Source organism: Eptatretus burgeri, chromosome 12, assembly GCF_056783735.1.
Source record: "Eptatretus burgeri isolate ZD-2024b chromosome 12, Ebu_testis_v1, whole genome shotgun sequence".
Lineage (NCBI taxonomy): Eukaryota > Metazoa > Chordata > Myxini > Myxiniformes > Myxinidae > Eptatretus > Eptatretus burgeri.
The window spans coordinates 66,151,740-66,170,504 of record NC_140972.1 but is presented as its reverse complement, the minus strand read 5'-3'; the positions used below and the strand labels follow the sequence as shown (position 1 = coordinate 66,170,504).

At 43.6% G+C, this 18,765-nt stretch overlaps 1 protein-coding gene across 3 annotated transcripts in view; it reads right to left on the bottom strand.

Annotated features, from left to right (window-relative positions):
• Nucleotides 1–430: 430 nt before the first annotated feature.
• Nucleotides 431–18,765, bottom strand: part of RNF4 (ring finger protein 4) — a 53,541-nt gene continuing 35,206 nt past the window's right edge. For 2 of the 3 annotated variants that reach the window (XM_085848323.1, XM_085848321.1), the window contains exons 3-7: nucleotides 10,496–10,572; nucleotides 9,098–9,110; nucleotides 5,767–5,902; nucleotides 5,406–5,514; nucleotides 431–3,901 (exon numbers count right to left, since the gene is read on the bottom strand). In XM_085848323.1, coding sequence (XP_085704449.1) covers nucleotides 3,752–3,901; nucleotides 5,406–5,514; nucleotides 5,767–5,902; nucleotides 9,098–9,110; nucleotides 10,496–10,572 — 485 coding nt within the window. In that variant the 3' untranslated portion in view covers nucleotides 431–3,751. The remainder of the gene's footprint in view (nucleotides 3,902–5,405; nucleotides 5,515–5,766; nucleotides 5,903–9,097; nucleotides 9,111–10,495; nucleotides 10,573–18,765) is intronic. The other variant, XM_085848322.1, reaches the window with a different exon arrangement.

Below are 18,765 nucleotides of genomic sequence, written 5' to 3'. Positions count from 1 at the left end.
TGAGGGTCATTTCAGGATAAATTGGTCCACAGAAAAAAAATTGATGACATCATCAGTCACGTGGTTTGGCAGCCATATTAATTTTTTTTTTTTAACCCTTCAAATATTTTCTTTGAAACGGCCAACAGTGAAAAGTGGCAGTTCTTGTTGTCTCTTATTGATTACATAACACACAAGTACACAAACACCACACAAAAGAAGTGCTGGCAAGGGTTTACAATCTACGATTGCTCTTTTTCTTATTATATTTTGTGTCACAAACCTACCCGGAAGTTTCCCGAATCCACAGTCGTTGCACTTATTGAAATCCATTCTCAAGTTATAACGACAAACTATGAGGGCACGCTGCGGAGTGCCTATAGAAAGTCTACACCCCTTTCCAAATTTCCACCATTTGCTGCTTTATAGCCTGGAATTAAATTGCATTAGACCAACTTTTCCCACCTTTATTTACACATCATAACCCACAACTTAAGTGAAGAGCAAATTCGAAAAATTTCAGAAAATTAATCAAAAATACAAAACTGGAATATCTAAAGTGGAATATGGAAAAAAAAAAAGGGGGTGGAATATCCACCCCCTTTATAATAACAATTGTAAATTAGCTCAGGAGTAACCAATCACATTCAAAAAATCACACACCAAGTTAATTGGCCTCCACCTGTTAAATTTTAGTGATACTGATTATTTCAGAATAAAATCAGCTGTTCCTGTACGTTTCCTCTGCTGAGTAGTGCATTTCACAGCAAAATCTCAAACATGAGCACAAAGGAGCTTTCAAAAGACCTTTGGGATAAAGTTGTGCAAAGGCAAAGATCAGGGGATGGGTATAAAAATATTTCAAAGGCCTTGAATATCCCTTGGAGCACAGTCAAGACAATCATTAAGAAGTGGAAGGTAGATGGTACCACAAAGACCCTGCTGAGATTAGGCCATCCTTCCAAACTGGATGACCAAGCAAGGAGGAGATTGATGAGAGGCCACCAAGAGGCCAATGGCAACTTTGAAAGAGCTACATGCCTTTACGGCAAAGACTGGTCACTGTGTGCATGTGACAACGATATCCTAAGCACTCCACAAGTCTGGCCTGTATAGTAAAGTGGCAAGAAGGAAGCCATTACTCAAAAAGCCCACCTTGAGTCCTGTTTAAGGTATGCAAAAAAAAAAGCACTCTGGAGATTCTGAAGCCATGTGGAAAAAAGTTTTGTGGTCTGACAGAATCAAGATATAACCTCTTGGCCTAAATGCAAAATGTTACATTTGACGCAAACCCAACACAGCACATCACCCAAAGAACACCATCCCCACTGTGAAGCATGGTGGTGTCATCATGATGTGATGGAGATGTTTCTCATGGAGATTGGGGCACTTGTCAGGATCGAAGGGAAAATGGATGTAGTAAAATCCTTGAGGAAAATCTGCTGCCCTCTTCAAGAAAGCTGAAATTGGGATGGAAGTTCACCTTTCAGCATGACAATGACCAGAAGCACACAGCCAAAGCTAAACTGGAATGGCTAAGGAACAAAAAGATAAATGTCCTTAGAGTGGCCCAGTCAGAGCCCCGACCTAAATCCAATCGAAAATCTGTGGCATGAATTGAAGATTGCTGTCCATCAACACACCCCATGAAACGTGACTGAGCTTGAACAGTTTTGTGCATTAAAATGGGCAAATATTGCCCAATCAACTTGTACAAAGTTGGTTGAGACCTATCCCAACAGACACAAGTGTAATTGCTGTCAAAGGTGCTTCCACCAAGTATCAATTCAGGGGGATGGAGACTTATCCAACCAAGATATTCTCATTTTGTATTTTTCATAAATTTTCTGAAATTTGTCGAAATTGTTTTTTACTTGGAAGTTATGGGTTACGATGTGTAAATAAAGGTGGATAAAGTGTGATTTAACGCAATTTAATTCCAGGCTACAAGAAAACAAAAGGTGAAAATCTTGAAAGGGGGCATAGACTTTTGATGGCCACTGTACCTCCACCAAGCTCATTAGTTTAAATTTTGTGTCCCACTGATAGGCCTGATCTGGATTCGGACCAAAACTAAAATTTAATCGGCTTGTTATTGTCACCTAACCAACGCATCCACCAGGCTTCAGCCAAATCAGTCCATAACTTTTTCAGATATTGTGCGAGATATTGTTTTCGCCGTATCATCTCAATGGTGAAAAATCACTTTAAAATTCTCGGATCCAGATCCGGATTCAGATCTCCACCATAATCTCATCATTTCGTCTGTCACATACCCAAGCTCTCCACCAAATTTCATCTGAATCCATCCACAACCTTGAGATATTTTGTTCACAAAGAAACAAACAGACAGACAGGGGTGAAAACATAACCTCCATCCACCTTCGGTGGTGGAAGTAACAAACAAACAAACAGACAGAGACACGAAACTAAAGATTCAGACACTAAAGATACACAATTTTAAAAAGAAAAGAAAAAAAGTATATGTGCCATAAGCACTCCAACATGTGTTCTTCAGATTGGTAGCAAGTTCACTCTTTCCCGAGCCTGCTCCAAGGTCGTCCAAAACCTGTTGGAAGCAGGACTCCTTTGTGAAAGGCAATTCATGACCACTTTTAAGAAGGGTGCCAAGACCAATCTTCTGAACGAGAGATGAGTCAGCCTTCTACCCATAATCAGCCAAAGAGTAAAACCTAGAATTCCTGTCGACCTTTAAGTTATATCTTTTCTTCATGTCTTCAGTCATGGACAGGCAGTTTGGTTTCCATTGCAAGTGCTTTGGTACTGTTATAGTCTTTCAACTCACCGCAAGCCTAGTGTGGCTCAGTGGTTAAGGTGGTGGCTTGGGATCCTTGGGGTCCTGAGTTCGAGCCCCGCTGGCTGCCGAGTTAGCATCAGGGGGGTTGAATCAGCCTGTCATCCTTCCGAAGTCAGCGAAATGAGTACCAGTTCCAGTGTGTGTACTGGTAGAGGGGCACTGCATCAGCGACACAGTCACGCTTCAAGAAATGATAGCTACCCCGGCAGCTAAGCTGCCATACGACCACCACCACATCCTTCCGAAGGTTGGTGACATGAGCACCAGTATACTGGTAATTATCCCTGCAGGGTCGAAGGCGACTAAAGGGTTGGTGTCAGGAAGGGCATCTGACCGTAAAAACATTGCCGCAAGAAAGGGTACCATGAATGGAGCCCGCAAAAAGCAGACCCCTGCTCAGGGATAATGGCTTTAAAATGATGTGATGATGATAGTCTTTCAACTCACCTGGCAACGGATCTCTCAGCTCCACAGCCCCCCGTCCAACAATTTTTTTTTTTTTAACTCTAACTTGATTGAAGCAAAATAGTTGTCATATTTCAAAATTTCAGATCCAAATTTGCAATTCGAAGATGGTTATATATCCAGGATATGAAGTCAACCTTTATTCTTAAGTAAAACTACTTAGAAGTTTTATTTAATAATCAAATTATAACATTACATTCTCTCTTCAATACACTACTATATCAACAATGTACAAAGAAACATAACAGCAAAGACATTTAGTTGTTATGCAGAGGAAGCAAAATGAAGCAGATATCATGTTACACTTGACTCTTCAGGATGTCATTGGTTTTGAAATTGCAAAGGAAATAAATTTGCCTCGTTTTGGTGCCGCCGTGAGCTTCAATTTGGAGGCGTGTGGGAAGAAATGGAAGGGAGCTCATTAGAAGTCCGTGTATACAAAAGCTGCAAAAGTAAATTGTCGATGCTTGATATCATGGATAAAAGTCGTCACAAGTAAATTGGGTGGAACTGACTCTTCCGAAGTTTTTTACGGCACGTGGGGCAGCATCCAGTGGCGCTCAAACTGTCACGGATGCACACGCTGCAAAAGATGTGCCCGCAAACCGTAGAGCAAGCGATCCGTCCACTTTTTAACACCTGGAAAAGAAACCCCAACATGACACTCAAAAAGAGCAGAGATACCTCTTATAATTGGGGGGGGGGGAATGGGAGGGAATTGCATTGCAAGACACGATTCATCTTCCTCTGCCATTACTCATAAACAAGAATGGAATGGAGCGATTAAATAAATACGGATGGAAGTAGTTGAGCTGATAAGAAAAGTAGCGAAATGATCTGTAAACATGAATATTCCTGAAAAAATGAATAGCCAAGAAATTAAATGGGTTTCTATTCAATTTTTATGCAAGGGTTTATTCATTTTTTGCTCCAAAATATAGGCTTGTAGAAGGTCACATGACTAATATTAAAAGGATAATGTTTTGCAGGGGATAGGTGGTGAACACTATTACTAAATGGGAAGTGATAAAGAACAAATGAGAAAAGAGGAGACACAGATCTGAAGAATTCCTTCAGTTTAAATCGATTGCACTGCCCGATTCAATGACCATTCCAATCATCAGCTGGGAACCATCAATCATCGAGGGTTCGACCCCTCTATCCCAGAAGTATGTACACGATCTGGGTTGCATCCAAAAGGCATCCAATAAAGACGAGAGCAAGAAGAAAGATCTAAAGGATTCCTTCAACTTGGTGAATGCCTGATTCAATGACCATCTGGATCATCAGCTAGGCACTGTCCATCCAAGTTTTAACATTTCAATAGCAGAACGTCCTCATTGTGTTCAAAGGCCATCCAACCAGGCAGAGAGAACCAAATAATTCCTTCCAGTTAGTGACTGCCCGATTCATCGTCAACTTGGATCATCCATGGGAGCAGTCAATCATCGAGATTTGGACAATTCAATCTCATCACCTCATTGAACAGCGAGTGGATACAGAATCTGAGTGGTATCTAAAGGTCATCCAATCAGGCAGAACAGACATCTGCTGGTAAGAGGGGTGGATATTAATGAGGAGAGAAAAAATAACGGGTAGAAATGGAAGAGGATGTTGCTTACAAATAAAGAACACATTTTAAGCTTGAGAAAGCCTGGACATGAATCAATGCCTCCTTCCCCGACACAAACATTCATAATCCCTACCCTCCTCACTTGAATGACCATTACGGCAATATCACATTCAGCACCTTGCGCCATGTCGCATTAGTTTGGCGTTGGCAGCTCATAGAGCATGTAGGATTGGCACAACTGTTTTACGAACCAGCTGACCAGGAATGATGTTCAACTGGGAAAAAATACCTGCACTGAGCAGCCATGGGACTTAAACAAATGAGGAAATGCAACAAGAGGCTTGACTCCCTCAAATACACTCCCAATTTTATGGCAATATATCAACAACAAACCTTATAGGCCCAACAATATATAATAGATGTATTGAATAGACAAATATAAGGTAAAAGCTTGGCAAGATAAATTTGTTCGTTCAAACAAACAAACAAACAAATAAATAAATAAATACATATATTTTTTAATTGCATGATGGAGCCATTCACAAAAGCAAATGATCGATCGCCGCTTGCCTGGTCGACAGAATCCATGCAAACAGGGCAGGTTAACCTTTGGCCAAGCATCTCGAATGAGGAACGTTTTGAGCCTTCTCCCTCGACCGATACAGAAGCACCATGTCTGCTGGATAAGAACAAAATGGTGTTTAGGATTCAGGCTACATTTATACTTTGTGACAGACTACAGCAATACAAAAATGTATTGCTAACCAAATCAATAATACAAGAGCAATTTTTTATCACAGAGCAAAATGAACCACCATTACACTGGTTTGAGATTTAAGCATACGGAATTGGTAAAATATAATTTTCCATTTCGATAAATTCCTGAAAATTGCAAAGCCAAGAAAGTTATTGACCTTATTCTATTTCTTACCGTTTTTGGTGCTTCGACCTTTGTTTTGGGACATGCTCACCCGTAATCTCCTGAACATCTTCATCACCATACGCAGCCTCATCACCACTGCTTAATAGCAGAGAGGAAAGATTGGCATCTAGGTAAAGAGAAGAATCTACAAATTGGTTGGGGAAAATAAGGAGTGGGGAGAGATATAAAAGAGCATCAATGAAAAAAGAAAATTAAAAAAATTCCGCTGTACTTAAATATTCTTTCCAGCCAACAAAATACGAGTACTGTTCAGGAGAGAGGTAAACAAGTACAGGTATCGAGGATTATGCTTACAAAACCAGATTGGTGACATCCAACAAATGTGAATTGCATGGAAATTGGGACTTTTGGAATTGGAACGAAAATCAGGAGAGAAATTTTAGTGGGCTAAAGATAAGCCTGAGCTAGTCAAGTGCCCCGTGTCTCAGTGGTGACCCATCCAGGACCCCAGCCAATGAGACTGCCTCGGCAGCCTTATGCGCCTGTGAATTATCCATCAATCCAGTAAAGCTCGGAGATGAAATGGGAAAGACCATGAGGCAGTAGCAGACATGAAGGTTTGGGGAGTGGGGGAAGCAGGAAACATTTGAGAATACCGTTCCACATGCAAAAAAAAAGGGGGGGGTTAAATGAATGGAGACGAGTGTTCACCTTATTCATAGGGATGTTAACAAGTAAGGGTTTTCTGCAGCATGTGGAACCAGAGGAATATGGGTTTGGATAAAGAGATGAGAATGCAGGGTGAGCAAGAAGCAGACCCAGGGCAATTAGGTCCTTTGCTGACAGATTTATGCCCACCCCCCACCCAACCGGTTGTGTTATTCCAAGATTAGTGGTAATTACACGATTGCAATATACGGATCAGTGAAATCTGAAGTATATTAAAGTAAACATTCTGGAAGAGAAATCATCCATTCCTTTACACTTACAGGGCTCACCATTTAACATTTGTTGACTAAATGCCAAATGAAGAGTACTGTACATAAAAGTCGAGAATACTCTTTGAGGTTGTTTTTCCAACTCCAACATTTCTATTCTAATGCTATAAAATTTCACCTTCAGTACATCGCTGTATTTAGTGTCTCCAGCTCTAATTTGTAGATTTTGAAATCAATTTTGACCAAAATCACTTACAGTGTGAATAGAGACAAATATAAAGAGACAAAGACAAGTCCAAAGACAGATAGAGATAGGTCAGACAGACAGGGTCATCAGCAAGGTCCCATCACATTAAGGTTATGACCCATTAAAGACAGATACAGTACATGGCAGGCCACAACAGATCTTCATCCCTCACTTGTTTATCAGAAGAAGGAAAGGGGGAAATATTGTTGAAGATTTGGCGGCTTAACAAATTTATGGAGCTGGAGGGATTCGCACCCCACTCCGGACACCAGATGTTGAAGAATCGGCGTCCTTAACAGCACCGCCATCTCAGGGGTTATAACGCCGGCAAGTTCGGCACAGGTCTCGGGTCACGCACCTCTGATCACAATACCAACGTACACCTGGGCCTTACCAGTTGGGGATATAGACCCCGGCTACAGACTGGGTTTGATCAGAGACCGAGCGAAGTCTGCCAGTCCGTAGCCCGTTTTGGTTTTATATACAAATCGAGCGGATTGTTCCTCGGCGCGGCACGAATAAATTCAAGGCGGAAACTTTGATATGAATCAGCCAGATTTATTGGGGACACATCGGGGAAACACGACACAAGCAAAACATTCACGACAATGTGATAATTAATATATAACCCGCTCTTAACTGGGGAGCTACGGATACGGGTTTGCAAAATAAGCCTTAGGCCTGGACAACATGCAGACAAGACACAGATTACTTGGTGATGCCTCATGGACGAGAGGAAAAAGTGTCGAAGGCACGAATGTGGCTCGTGACAAGCCGATGTTGTCGGATTCGAGCGCCCAAGCTCGAGCATGCAGCGTGGCAAGATGGCGCTCGTACTCCTATCAGCATCGCTCGCGCATGCCGCGTGGCAAGATGGCGGCGACGGCCTCCTTTTGTCGCACCGCTCACGCACCAGCCTCGGCGCGTTTAGCCCCCGTAAGGTCGATGGCACAGGAGAGAAAGATCTATGGTGTGTTCCAGCTGGTTTCTCACAAGGTCTAGTATGCGAATCCAGGCCTGGCCCATACACCAGACTAGGCCAATCCCGGTGTTGGGCTCCGCAGGCGGATCGATGGGATGAAAGACGTGTCGAGCCATGCAGGGAGTCAGGACAGTCAGAGGCTCCGTGACTGGACTCAGGATGAACCTGTGGATGACCTCAGCCTGGATCCATAACCGAGGAGGAACAGCCGACCAAACCACTCCTCATGAAGCAGATCGCAGACAGACCTCATGCAGTTCCTCTTGCCTTTCGGGTCGGGCCTTTCTCCTGAAGCAGATCGCAGACAGACCTCATGCAGTTCCTCTTGCCTTTCGGATCGGGCCTTTCTCCCGAAGCAGATCGCAGATTCACCTCAGGCAGTTCCTCTTGCCTTTCGGGGCGGGCCTTTTGAGGACCGCCTCCGGGGACCCGTGATTGGTCCATCGTTCGAGATTGCAGCAGCTCTCCGCCAATGGGTTGCTGACATGTCTTGTTGACTGAGTCTGTCAGGGCGCTGGGTAGGGGCTAGTTAGAAGGGGGGGAAAGGAAGAAGAAGGCACCTCTCGGTACACCACCACCATATGAACAATGGACAGCCTGTTACACCTCCCGACACACATGTAACATCCGATTACCAAACAACCTGGCTAAACATGCATTTAAGGGGGGATCTGGGCTAATCCTATATTTAATAACACACTCAGGGCCCATTTCCACAACAATATTTTTAAAGTAGAATTATGTAAAATGGGGGAATGACATTCGTTAACAATATATATATATATATATATATATATATATATATATATATATATATATATATATATATATATATATATATATATATATATATATATTTGTGAGAAACAGGGACAGCAGCTCAATACGCTGCAATACACTGCCCCCATTTTCACCCCACTTTGTCTTCTTCAAATATTTGTTTAAATCTCGGGAATTATACAAGATAGGTGCTTTATTCTCATCAATGAGTAAACTTTATCGAATACACGAATCAGTTAGCATTACAAAATTCAACCTGGTGCACCTCCATAATTTATGCATACTGTAGCTAATCGATAAAGTGGTTTTAATGCGGCATCTTTACATTTCTGAATCGTCAGAGAAAGAAATACATACCTGCACGACAATATTATAGGGTGAGATTAAACAACAGAAAATTAAAATACGTTGAGGAAACAATTTCATAATTACCTCCATCTACAACCTTCACAGGTGTCAGGAAGAGCATGGAAAGAGAAACAAAGAAAAACAATTTTTGCAACAACACAGCAGAGTAAAATTCAACTTTTTTACAATCTCTCTCTATCGAGTGCAGCCTGTAGCTGCTGATTGCATCATTGGTTGGGACGCGGCCATGCCACTGATGCAGTGTCTCCCTTACCAGTACACTGGTACTCATTTTGCCGACCTCAGAAGGATGACAGGCTGAGTCAACCTCCTGGTGTATATTAATTCAGCGGCCAACAGGGCTTTAACTCAGGACCCTAGGATCCCAAGCCGCCACCCTAACCACTAAGCCAACACCAGGCTTTTACTTTTTTACAATTACAGCAAATAAACCACAGTTGGATATCAATACAATAACTAGAGTTCATAGAACACTTATCCAATGCAGTCTTGAGAAAAAGGACAAGGGAAAGGTTACCCCCTCCATTTTTACTTGGACAAAAGTAGTCCAGGCGTTGCATCACTGTACGCTGCCATATTGTCTGAATGTCGACATTTCTCTGCCCTTAGAGCTCGAGTGGCAAATTTGATCGGTTAAGACGACGTACAATTAAAAGTACTGCTAAACTGAAGGTTTTTGGAAGTACAAAACAAGGCAATGTGTTCTGCAGTTCAAAATATATAAATTGATCGATAGAAAATAAAAATTTTAAAGGCTGAAGAAAAAAAGAAAAAAAAATTGAAGTCAGTTAAAAAAAAATTTTATTACTGCTGAATGATGCATTTAGGATACACTATCCACCACCTTACCACCTTATTTGATACGTTAAATTCGTTTTTCGTGCCTCTTGTTTGTGTTCTTTATGACGTCCCTAAAAATGGTAAGTTTCCCGTTTTGAAATTATTTTCAAATATTTTTGACTGCCAGGCAGGCAGACTGACGCAATTGCTTTACCCCACTGTGCACATGAGCAAGCGGGAGGAGACACCATACAATTTTGCCAAATTCAGAACCAAAATACTGCTAAACAGCAGCCGATTAGTGTTTTACAGTGTTCAAAATATGGAATTCCATTTGATTTAAGTTGTTCCTTGATCACAGACACACACGCACGCACGCACGCACGCACCCAATTGCTTTCCCATGCTTTGTGCTATGCGAGCAGGGTAATTAACGAAATGAAACTTCTCACACAACATGTTGTATTCAGAGCACAGAATAAAATATTGAACAATTTAAAACCCAGACTGAGTGTTGAGCCAGGGAAGCACAATGCTTGCAGGTATGATGCAGTCGTATTTCACGATAAATGGGTTTCAAAAAGCTACAAAGCACAATTTATTACACATAAATCAGACGACAATGCTGTAAAAAATTCTTGCCAACAAGCTTTACAAGTACGCCATATAATCCACACTTACCACAATACTATCATTGGTGCTCGTCAGATCAACCACATCGTTGTCAGTTTGCAACTCGTGTGTCAGGTCCACCACTTCTACAAAAAAAAACAATAAAAAAATTAAAAAGGTAAAAAAAATTTAACTGAAAGAGCAGAGATTGCAGACCCTCGCCAATATTTGTTTTACAGTGTGTAGACGATGCACTGGTGACATATATTTTGTCCATGCAGCAGACAGACATTTTAGGTTTTATTCTATAGATCCACAATCCAATCGCACATATTTTATAGACACAAGTATTTTACTGACATCGATATATCTTTATAGTACATACTCACATTCTTACTGCAACAACTTTTACAGACACTGGCATGCCAATAGTAGTTACTTTACAGACATGCTTGCATTGTAATTGTCCATACCTGACAGAGGTACTCGGTTGAAAAAAAAGTTAATGCGTAATACTGGCTACCACTAGGTGGCGTTTGTGGCCAACGTTAGCAAATTATGTGCAGACAGTCAAAGAAGACAAACAAACGAACCCAAATGCAATACCATCTCCTCTGGTGAGGGTATTATAAAAAAGAACATAATAATAGAAAAAAAAAAGTCCCATTGGAAAAACCATAAACGCAAGAGGAGCTATAAATTACATGTCCACTGAGTTATATTACAGATAAATATATTTATAGGGTGTCCCCAAAAAAATACAACTTTTAAAATGCTTCGTTTGATCCTAAAAAAGCAGTAATTTTGTCACTAATGCTTCATTTGTTGTTGCAGAGACCCTGAAGTTTATTTTGATACCAAGCAAGTGTCAGAAAAATGCCAAGACTGACCTACAACAGACGACAATTGTTGAACTTTGGCACCAGACAAAAAGTGTCATACAGGTGCAACGTCTTTACTCGAGACATTTCGGTATCCACTTGCGCCATGCACCAAACCTTTGGACAATAAAGTGCACCATTGCAAAGTTTACCAATGTGGGAACTATCTGTGACCTTCACAAGGGTCACAGTGGTCGGAAGAGGACAGGTCGTAGTGAAGAAAATGTGGAAATGGTGAGACAGGCAGTCGTTCAGAGCCCAAAAAAGTAGATTCGACGACTTTCTGCCGAGACAAACATTCATAAGAGCACCGTTCAGAGGATCCTTCGCCAGGACATTCATGCCTTTGCATACGAAATTCAAACGGAAACGGTGCTTACTGATCAAAAGAAACGCAAACGACTAGACTTTGCAAATTGGTTCTCAGGGAAGTTGGAGGAAGATGCAGACTTCCTCAAAAAATTTCACATGATGGACGATTGCCATGCTCACTTGTCTGGGGAGGTAAACAAGCAAAACTTTCGGTACTGGGGAACTGAAAATCCTGGTAATGCATCAACTGAACTGGTGCCTCGATCTGTTCTCAAAGTCACCATGTGGGTGGCGGTTGGTTGGTATGGGATAATTGGTCCATACTTCTTTGAAGATGACCAGGGACGCACTTGCACGGTAAACCAGAGGAACTATCGCGAAATGATTCAGGAATTCTATCTGCATGAGCTACGTACTCAGGCCCGTAGGAGAAACAACCTGATCCAGATGAGAACCCAGTGGTTCCACCAGGATGGGGCACCGCCCCATACAGCCAGGGAAACAAGGCGTTTTCTCAACCAACATTTTGAGGGCTGCTTTATCTCCCTCTACGAAGACGTTAAGTGGCCACTGTTTTCCCCTGACCTTACTCCTCCAGACTTCTTCTTGTGGAGGTATCTCAAGGACAGGATCTATGGAAACCCTTGGCCTCAGACTCTTGATCAGCTGAAGGAAAACATCCACCGAGAAATCCAGAAATTCCTCAGGAAACATTTCCCAAAGTGATGGAGAACATGACAATGTGTTTGCAGGCAGTGATCGGACAACGTGGATCCTACGTCGAACATGTGGTCTAAAAGAAAATGACGATTCTATTCCAAAATTTAAATTTTGGTGCCAATTTTGACATTGGTACAATAAACTTCAACCTTTCAGCTTTCTATCCAGCCATATATCTTGAAAAAATATATAAGTTATGACCATCCTCTTTGCAGATGAAAAGTTGTATATTTTTTTTGGGACACCCTGTATATATATATATATATATATATATATATATATATATATATATATATATATATATATACATATATATATATATATATACATACATACATACACACATACACATACACATACATATATATATATAGATATATATATATATATATATATATATACATATATATATATACATATACATATACATATACATATACATATACATATACATATACATATACATATACATATACATATACATATACATATACATATATATATATATATATATATATATATATATACACATATACATATACATATACATATACATATACATATACATATATATATATCCACATATATACATATCCACATATACAGTCATGCGCTGCATTACGACGTTTCATTCAACGACGGACCACATATACGAGTGGTCCCATAAGATTATAATGGAGCTGAAAAATTCCTATCACCAAGTGATGTCGTCGTGCTTCCAGTCGTATCAAAGTGCAGTATAGCACATACAATTATGTACAGTACATAATACTTATATAATGATAATAAACAACTGTTACCCATTTATGTATTTATGATACTGTACTTTTTGTCGTTATTTTAGACTTTAGAGTGTACACTTCCGACTTGTATATAAAAAAAAAGTTTACTGTAAAAAAGTGTGCCGTGTTACGCAGCAGCCTCATACATCTCGTGTTTACCGCGTCTCTTGATTGCATCATTTTTCCGTGTGCTTGATTTAATCTCGTGTCGTTTTGTTCATCATGGCCCCTAAGTGTTCATCAAAAAGTGAATTTTTTAAGTTTATAAAGTAAAAAAGTTACAGTAAGCAAACGTTAATTTATTATTGAAGAAAGAAAAATATTTTTTTATAAATTTATTGCAGCCTAAGTGTACAGTGTTTATAAAATCTACAGTAGAGTACAGTAATGTCCTAGGCCTTCACATTCACTCACCACTCACTCACTGGCTCACCCGGAGCAACTTCCAGTCCTGCAAGCTCCATTCATGGTAAGTGCCCTAAACAGGAGTACCATTTTTTTTTTAATCTTTGATATCGTATTTTTACTGTACCTTTTCTATGTGTAGATACACAAATACTTCCCATTGCTACAACTGCAGACAGTATTCAGCACAGTAACATGCTGTACAGATTTATAGGCTCTGAACAATAGGCCATACCATATTGTTACGAATCTGAAAGCCATGAGCACACAAGAGACAGGTCCCAGAAGATCAGTTATATCAGTAAGCATGTGTTTCTAGTTAGGGTCCCGTCCCTAGTCTAATGGGAATTAAATGTACATGCGCTGCAGAGTTATTTTTATTGTTAGGTTATTTAAATCTCCAGATCCCCTCCACTTGCAGACACAGAGTCTTTCAGCACTTGCGCCCTCGCCTCACGGCTGTAGCATACAAGGCGAGGTCCTCGTGTGCTTGATTCGACTTCCTCAAATTGGTCTGCATTCCAACACCACGAGGCAGAATTGTTTCTCTCCCAAGAGGGGTACAGACACGTGTCAGGGGGGTGGGGGGTTCCCGGCTCAGCCATAACCCCGCCCAGAAAAGGCGGACCCATGGAGGTCCCTGTCCAATCAGGGCGATCAGCTCCACCAAAGCCCCGCCCCGCTCAGAGCGGTCGATAAAGGACGATGCGACCCTCAGCTGTGTGGGTGTGTGGAGAGTTCATGCGCTCGTTCGAGTTCGGAGAGTTCAGAGTTCATGCGTGTCCTTGGGAATTCTTGAGAGTTCATTGGAGGGAGTAGTTCTTGGAAGGCAGTTTGGGTGCGCTGTCGTCATTGCTGGAGCTCTCAAGCCTGGAGTCTCCGCTGGCCTTCTACAAGGAGTGACCCTGGATCCGCTATCCACCATCCAAGCTCCCACGGACCACGGGTCCCACACGTGCAGTCGCAGGCCAAGCCGCACAAACTCGGTCAGGTACCCCGACAGACCTCTGACCCCCAGCTCGACTATCCCCTTGGCTGCGAGGGTCGAATAAAGACCAATTGGGTCCATTTTCTTTTGAGTGTGTGTCTGCATGTGGCGCCGTCCTATAAGTAAAACTGTTTAAGTGTGTATGATCATTGTACATTGCATTGGAATACAGTCGGATAACTCTGCTCTTCTGTGTTCCCCTCCCTGCCTATTGTAAATAAATATCCATTTTGTTAAATGTATCAGCTCGTTTCTGTGCTTCTTTCATTGGCTTAGCATGGTGCGTGTTGGGAAATGGTAAATTATGCATTTGGACCGACGAGTCTTGGTAACCATCTGCTCGGGTTACGCACGGTTCGAACACAATAACGGCTCGTTCCGCTAGAGGCCTGCCGAGGGTGTGAATTCCCCGGTAGCTTTGCCGCATGGATACTTAGGTATATTGAAGTTGGCAATTAACCCTATTCCACGCAGCCGAATTATTGGTGATTCACGGTCCTGTAAGGGACCCGTGCCTTTCAGAGTTCTCCGAAAAGCACGATCTAAATTCTAGGTGTTCGGTGGAGCCGACTACTGCTCCACCTCGCTGTCGTGCTCGCCGCCGACGCCCAGCCCACAACAATATAGCCTAGGTGTGGAGAAGGCTATACCATCTAGGTTTGTGTAAGTACACTCGATGATGTTCGCACAATGACGAAATCGCTTAACGACGCATTTCTCAGAACGTATTCCCGTCATTAAGGCCTAAGTCACATTTGCTCTACGGCGAGGATAAGGCGGCCGTACGCCCTCTGAATTGACAGAAACGTGCGGCGGCCGCAGAGTTCCTGCGGTGGCCTCAGGGTGGCCCTACGCCGTTTGGCTATATTTTACAGGCCGTAAGGTCGTCGTGGAATTATAACGCGGAGTTAAAACTTTTTTCATTTCTACGTTCGCCGTAGCAATTCAACAATTAAATCCGAAACAAAAAAAAAACTGGTAAAAAATAAAAAAAAATAACCCACTCATTACTGTCCGTCTGGCCGCACGTTCGCCTTAGGGCCCCCCTGCGGACCCTTGAGGCTACCATACATCTGCCTTGAAAATTCTATGGCTGCCGCAGGGCCCCCTTAAGGTCACCATGCGACATCAAATTAAAGACCGTACGGCACCCCCACGTTTTCGGTCTCCACAATTTATAAATATGCCGTGCGGCTACCCGAAAAAAAACATGTGACTGCTACATTGTGTGACCGTGGAAATACTGCGGCCGCCGTATAATTGCTCGTGGCCGTAGATTTTGGAGACCCCACGGCCGCCGTGGCAAATGTGACTGTGTGTGTGTGTGTGTGTGTGTGTGTGTGTGTGTGTGTGTGTGTGTGTGTGTGTGTGTGTGTGTGTGTGTGTGTGTGTGTGTGTGTGTGTGTGTGTGTGTGTGTGTGTGTGTGTGTGTGTGTGTGTGTGTGTGTGTGTGTGTGTGTGTGTGTATATTGTTGCGGATTTCGCGCCCGCCGGCGTGCTGACGGCCACGTAACTCGAATCGCGGCACGTCGCCCACCGGACGGACAATCCAGTCGTGACCCTCTCGGACTAACGCCGGGAACCAGTCACGGGTGGACCTTTCGGTCTCACCGCGATCGAGCCAATCAGCCCCCGCGTGGGATAGGGTTGCTCGCCAAATTCGACCTACCTAAGTACCCACGCGGAGGGTAGACCGGGCGATCGCACCTCGCCGCAGGTCGACTTCGGACACGGGCCACTTAAGCGACCCGTTCCGTACTATCAGAATAACCGAGCGGTGTTATCGTCGACCTCGACGGTACGATTAATTATCGGGCGTACTCAGCCCACTACCAACCCTTTACGTGAAGCAAGATGAGGGTTCAATGGGAGAAATGACGAAGCGAAGCGGGAAACAGTTCAACAATAAAGCACATTTATTCGCGACGAACGGAAAGCACACATATTCAATTCCACCAAAAGCACACAGAAAAGACACAATGTAATTTACACAAAAAGCAAATGTAAAAGCGAAAACACAATGCAGAGCTAATACCGACTACCGAGCACACGGCAACACTTATACAATTCTACTTCACAGACGGCGCCGACAACACATACCCAAAACCAAGGAAAAGAATACCCTCAAGGATGAGGCGGGCCTGGGGCCGAGACCGGGTCGCGCCTACCCGTCTGGTGATGAGACGCGGAGCGGCGATGGCGCCCCAACTCCGCGGACCTCGCGGACAGTGTCTGGCAGGGGGTGGGAAAGGGGCCCCCTTGGTCGCACTATCTCAGCGCGGGGGGAAACAGGAGGGGGTTGCTGATGCTCGGGGTATAGAGGATCTTTATTATGTGCGACGAGCGTCTCCACCTCGGCCAGGTCGCGCTGTCGGCCTCCCTCGGGTGCAGCTTCCTGCACGACGCGAGCACCCCCTCGTCTGGTGTCGCCGCCTTTCCACAGCTCGTCCCCTCCGTTCCGCACACGACGAGCAGCTCCACCGCCCGCGAAGTCTTGACCCTCTGCTTCCGACTCTCCTACTCTCCGCCTCTCCGCCTCGGGACTCTCCGACTCTGGACTCTTCTTTGGACTCTTCTTTGGACTCTCCCGTTGGACTCTTCTTTGGACTCTCCTCACTCCTGACTGACGAACACGGTCCTTTTATCCCCCCCGTAGCTTCGCCTTTGACCCCCTCCCTTTGACCTTTCACCTCGCTCCCCATTGGCCCGAGAAAAAGTGGGCGTGAAGGCTTTTTGATCCACAAATTTGCATATATCGATCGTCCTGGAGGCGGGGCCAAATCGCCCCTCGCTCACCGATTGGACGGCAAAAAGTGGGCGTGTGTCGTTTTTGATCCGTTTTTGAAGCACAAAATCCGTGATTTTGTACACGCTGTTCGGCGCGCGCCCTGCACGAGTCCAACACCGGTACCCACAGGCGGCGCAAGAACGGTGGCGATGCGACGGCTGCGAGGTGTGACGTGAAGGTCGTGGCGGTTGTGGTGAAGCGGCGTTGTGGTTGGTGGTTGATGTTGTGGTTGTGGTGGTAATCATGGCGGTTGGTCCAAAATAAAGATAGCAAAAGAAAAACGGCTATCCTGAAGAGTCGCAGCTCGCATAAATGACATGTATTCCCACTAGACAACGGGTTTGGGCCTAACTACACATGTACTTACCGAGATACCTCACCTAAGGGACCTGAATGGTGGTTTGCGAATTTGGTAACCACAACAATATATATATATATATATATATATATATATATATATATATATATATATATATATATATATATATATATATCTATATATATATTATATGATTGCGGGCCAGGGGTCGAGTTTGAAGACCACTGCGGGTGGGGGGGTAGCTATCTCGGCTCGCACCAGACTCCCCGGAATTGTAGGCTGTCGCACACGGATAATTCCGTGACGCGGCGGGTCGCTTAACCGACTGTGGACGCCAATAACTCAACCGCGTGACCTTGGGTCCTCCGTCTATGGGTTAACCAACTAATCATGTGATTTAATTAACCGGGAACATGCCTTCGGTATGCCTTCTCTGAACTGGATCACTCCACTGGACCGGATCACTTTACCAGATCGGATGCAGCCGAGCGACACTGCCAAGGATGTACCGGCTAAAAGGAACGAATTGTTGGGAATAAAGTCCCGGCGAAGCAAAGATTCAGACCATGCTGGATCAATGGAGGAAAAAGACAAAAACGAGCAGGTAACATTTCTAATAGTAATTTATTAACAATGGGGTGAGGAAAAGGAGTGTGGTAATGATCAATCGATTTATTGGGGTGTGTTATGCAGAGACAGGGAAGAGGGGTGTGGTGTGACAATAATCAAGCAACTTATGAAAGTGGACGCAGAGCATACTTAACCCGAAAATAATAACGATCTTCTGCAGGCTTACTTACATCGACAGGCACCAGGACACACACATACACACACACACACACACACACACACACACACACACACACACACACACACACACACACACACACACACACACACACACACACACACACACACACACACACACACACACACACACACACGATGGATTGAAGCAAGACAGGAGAGTTGAGGTTACGGTCTCTCGGTACCTTTGTATAATCTATACGCGGTATCCAAACGCGCTTCCAATACGTTTGGGGGGGGAATGCTCTGTGACGCGTACCACGTCTGACAGCTGGCGCGTCGTCTCTTGCTTCGGGCAGCTCACGTCGAGACCGTGGGCGTGAAGGAGGGGCTTGAG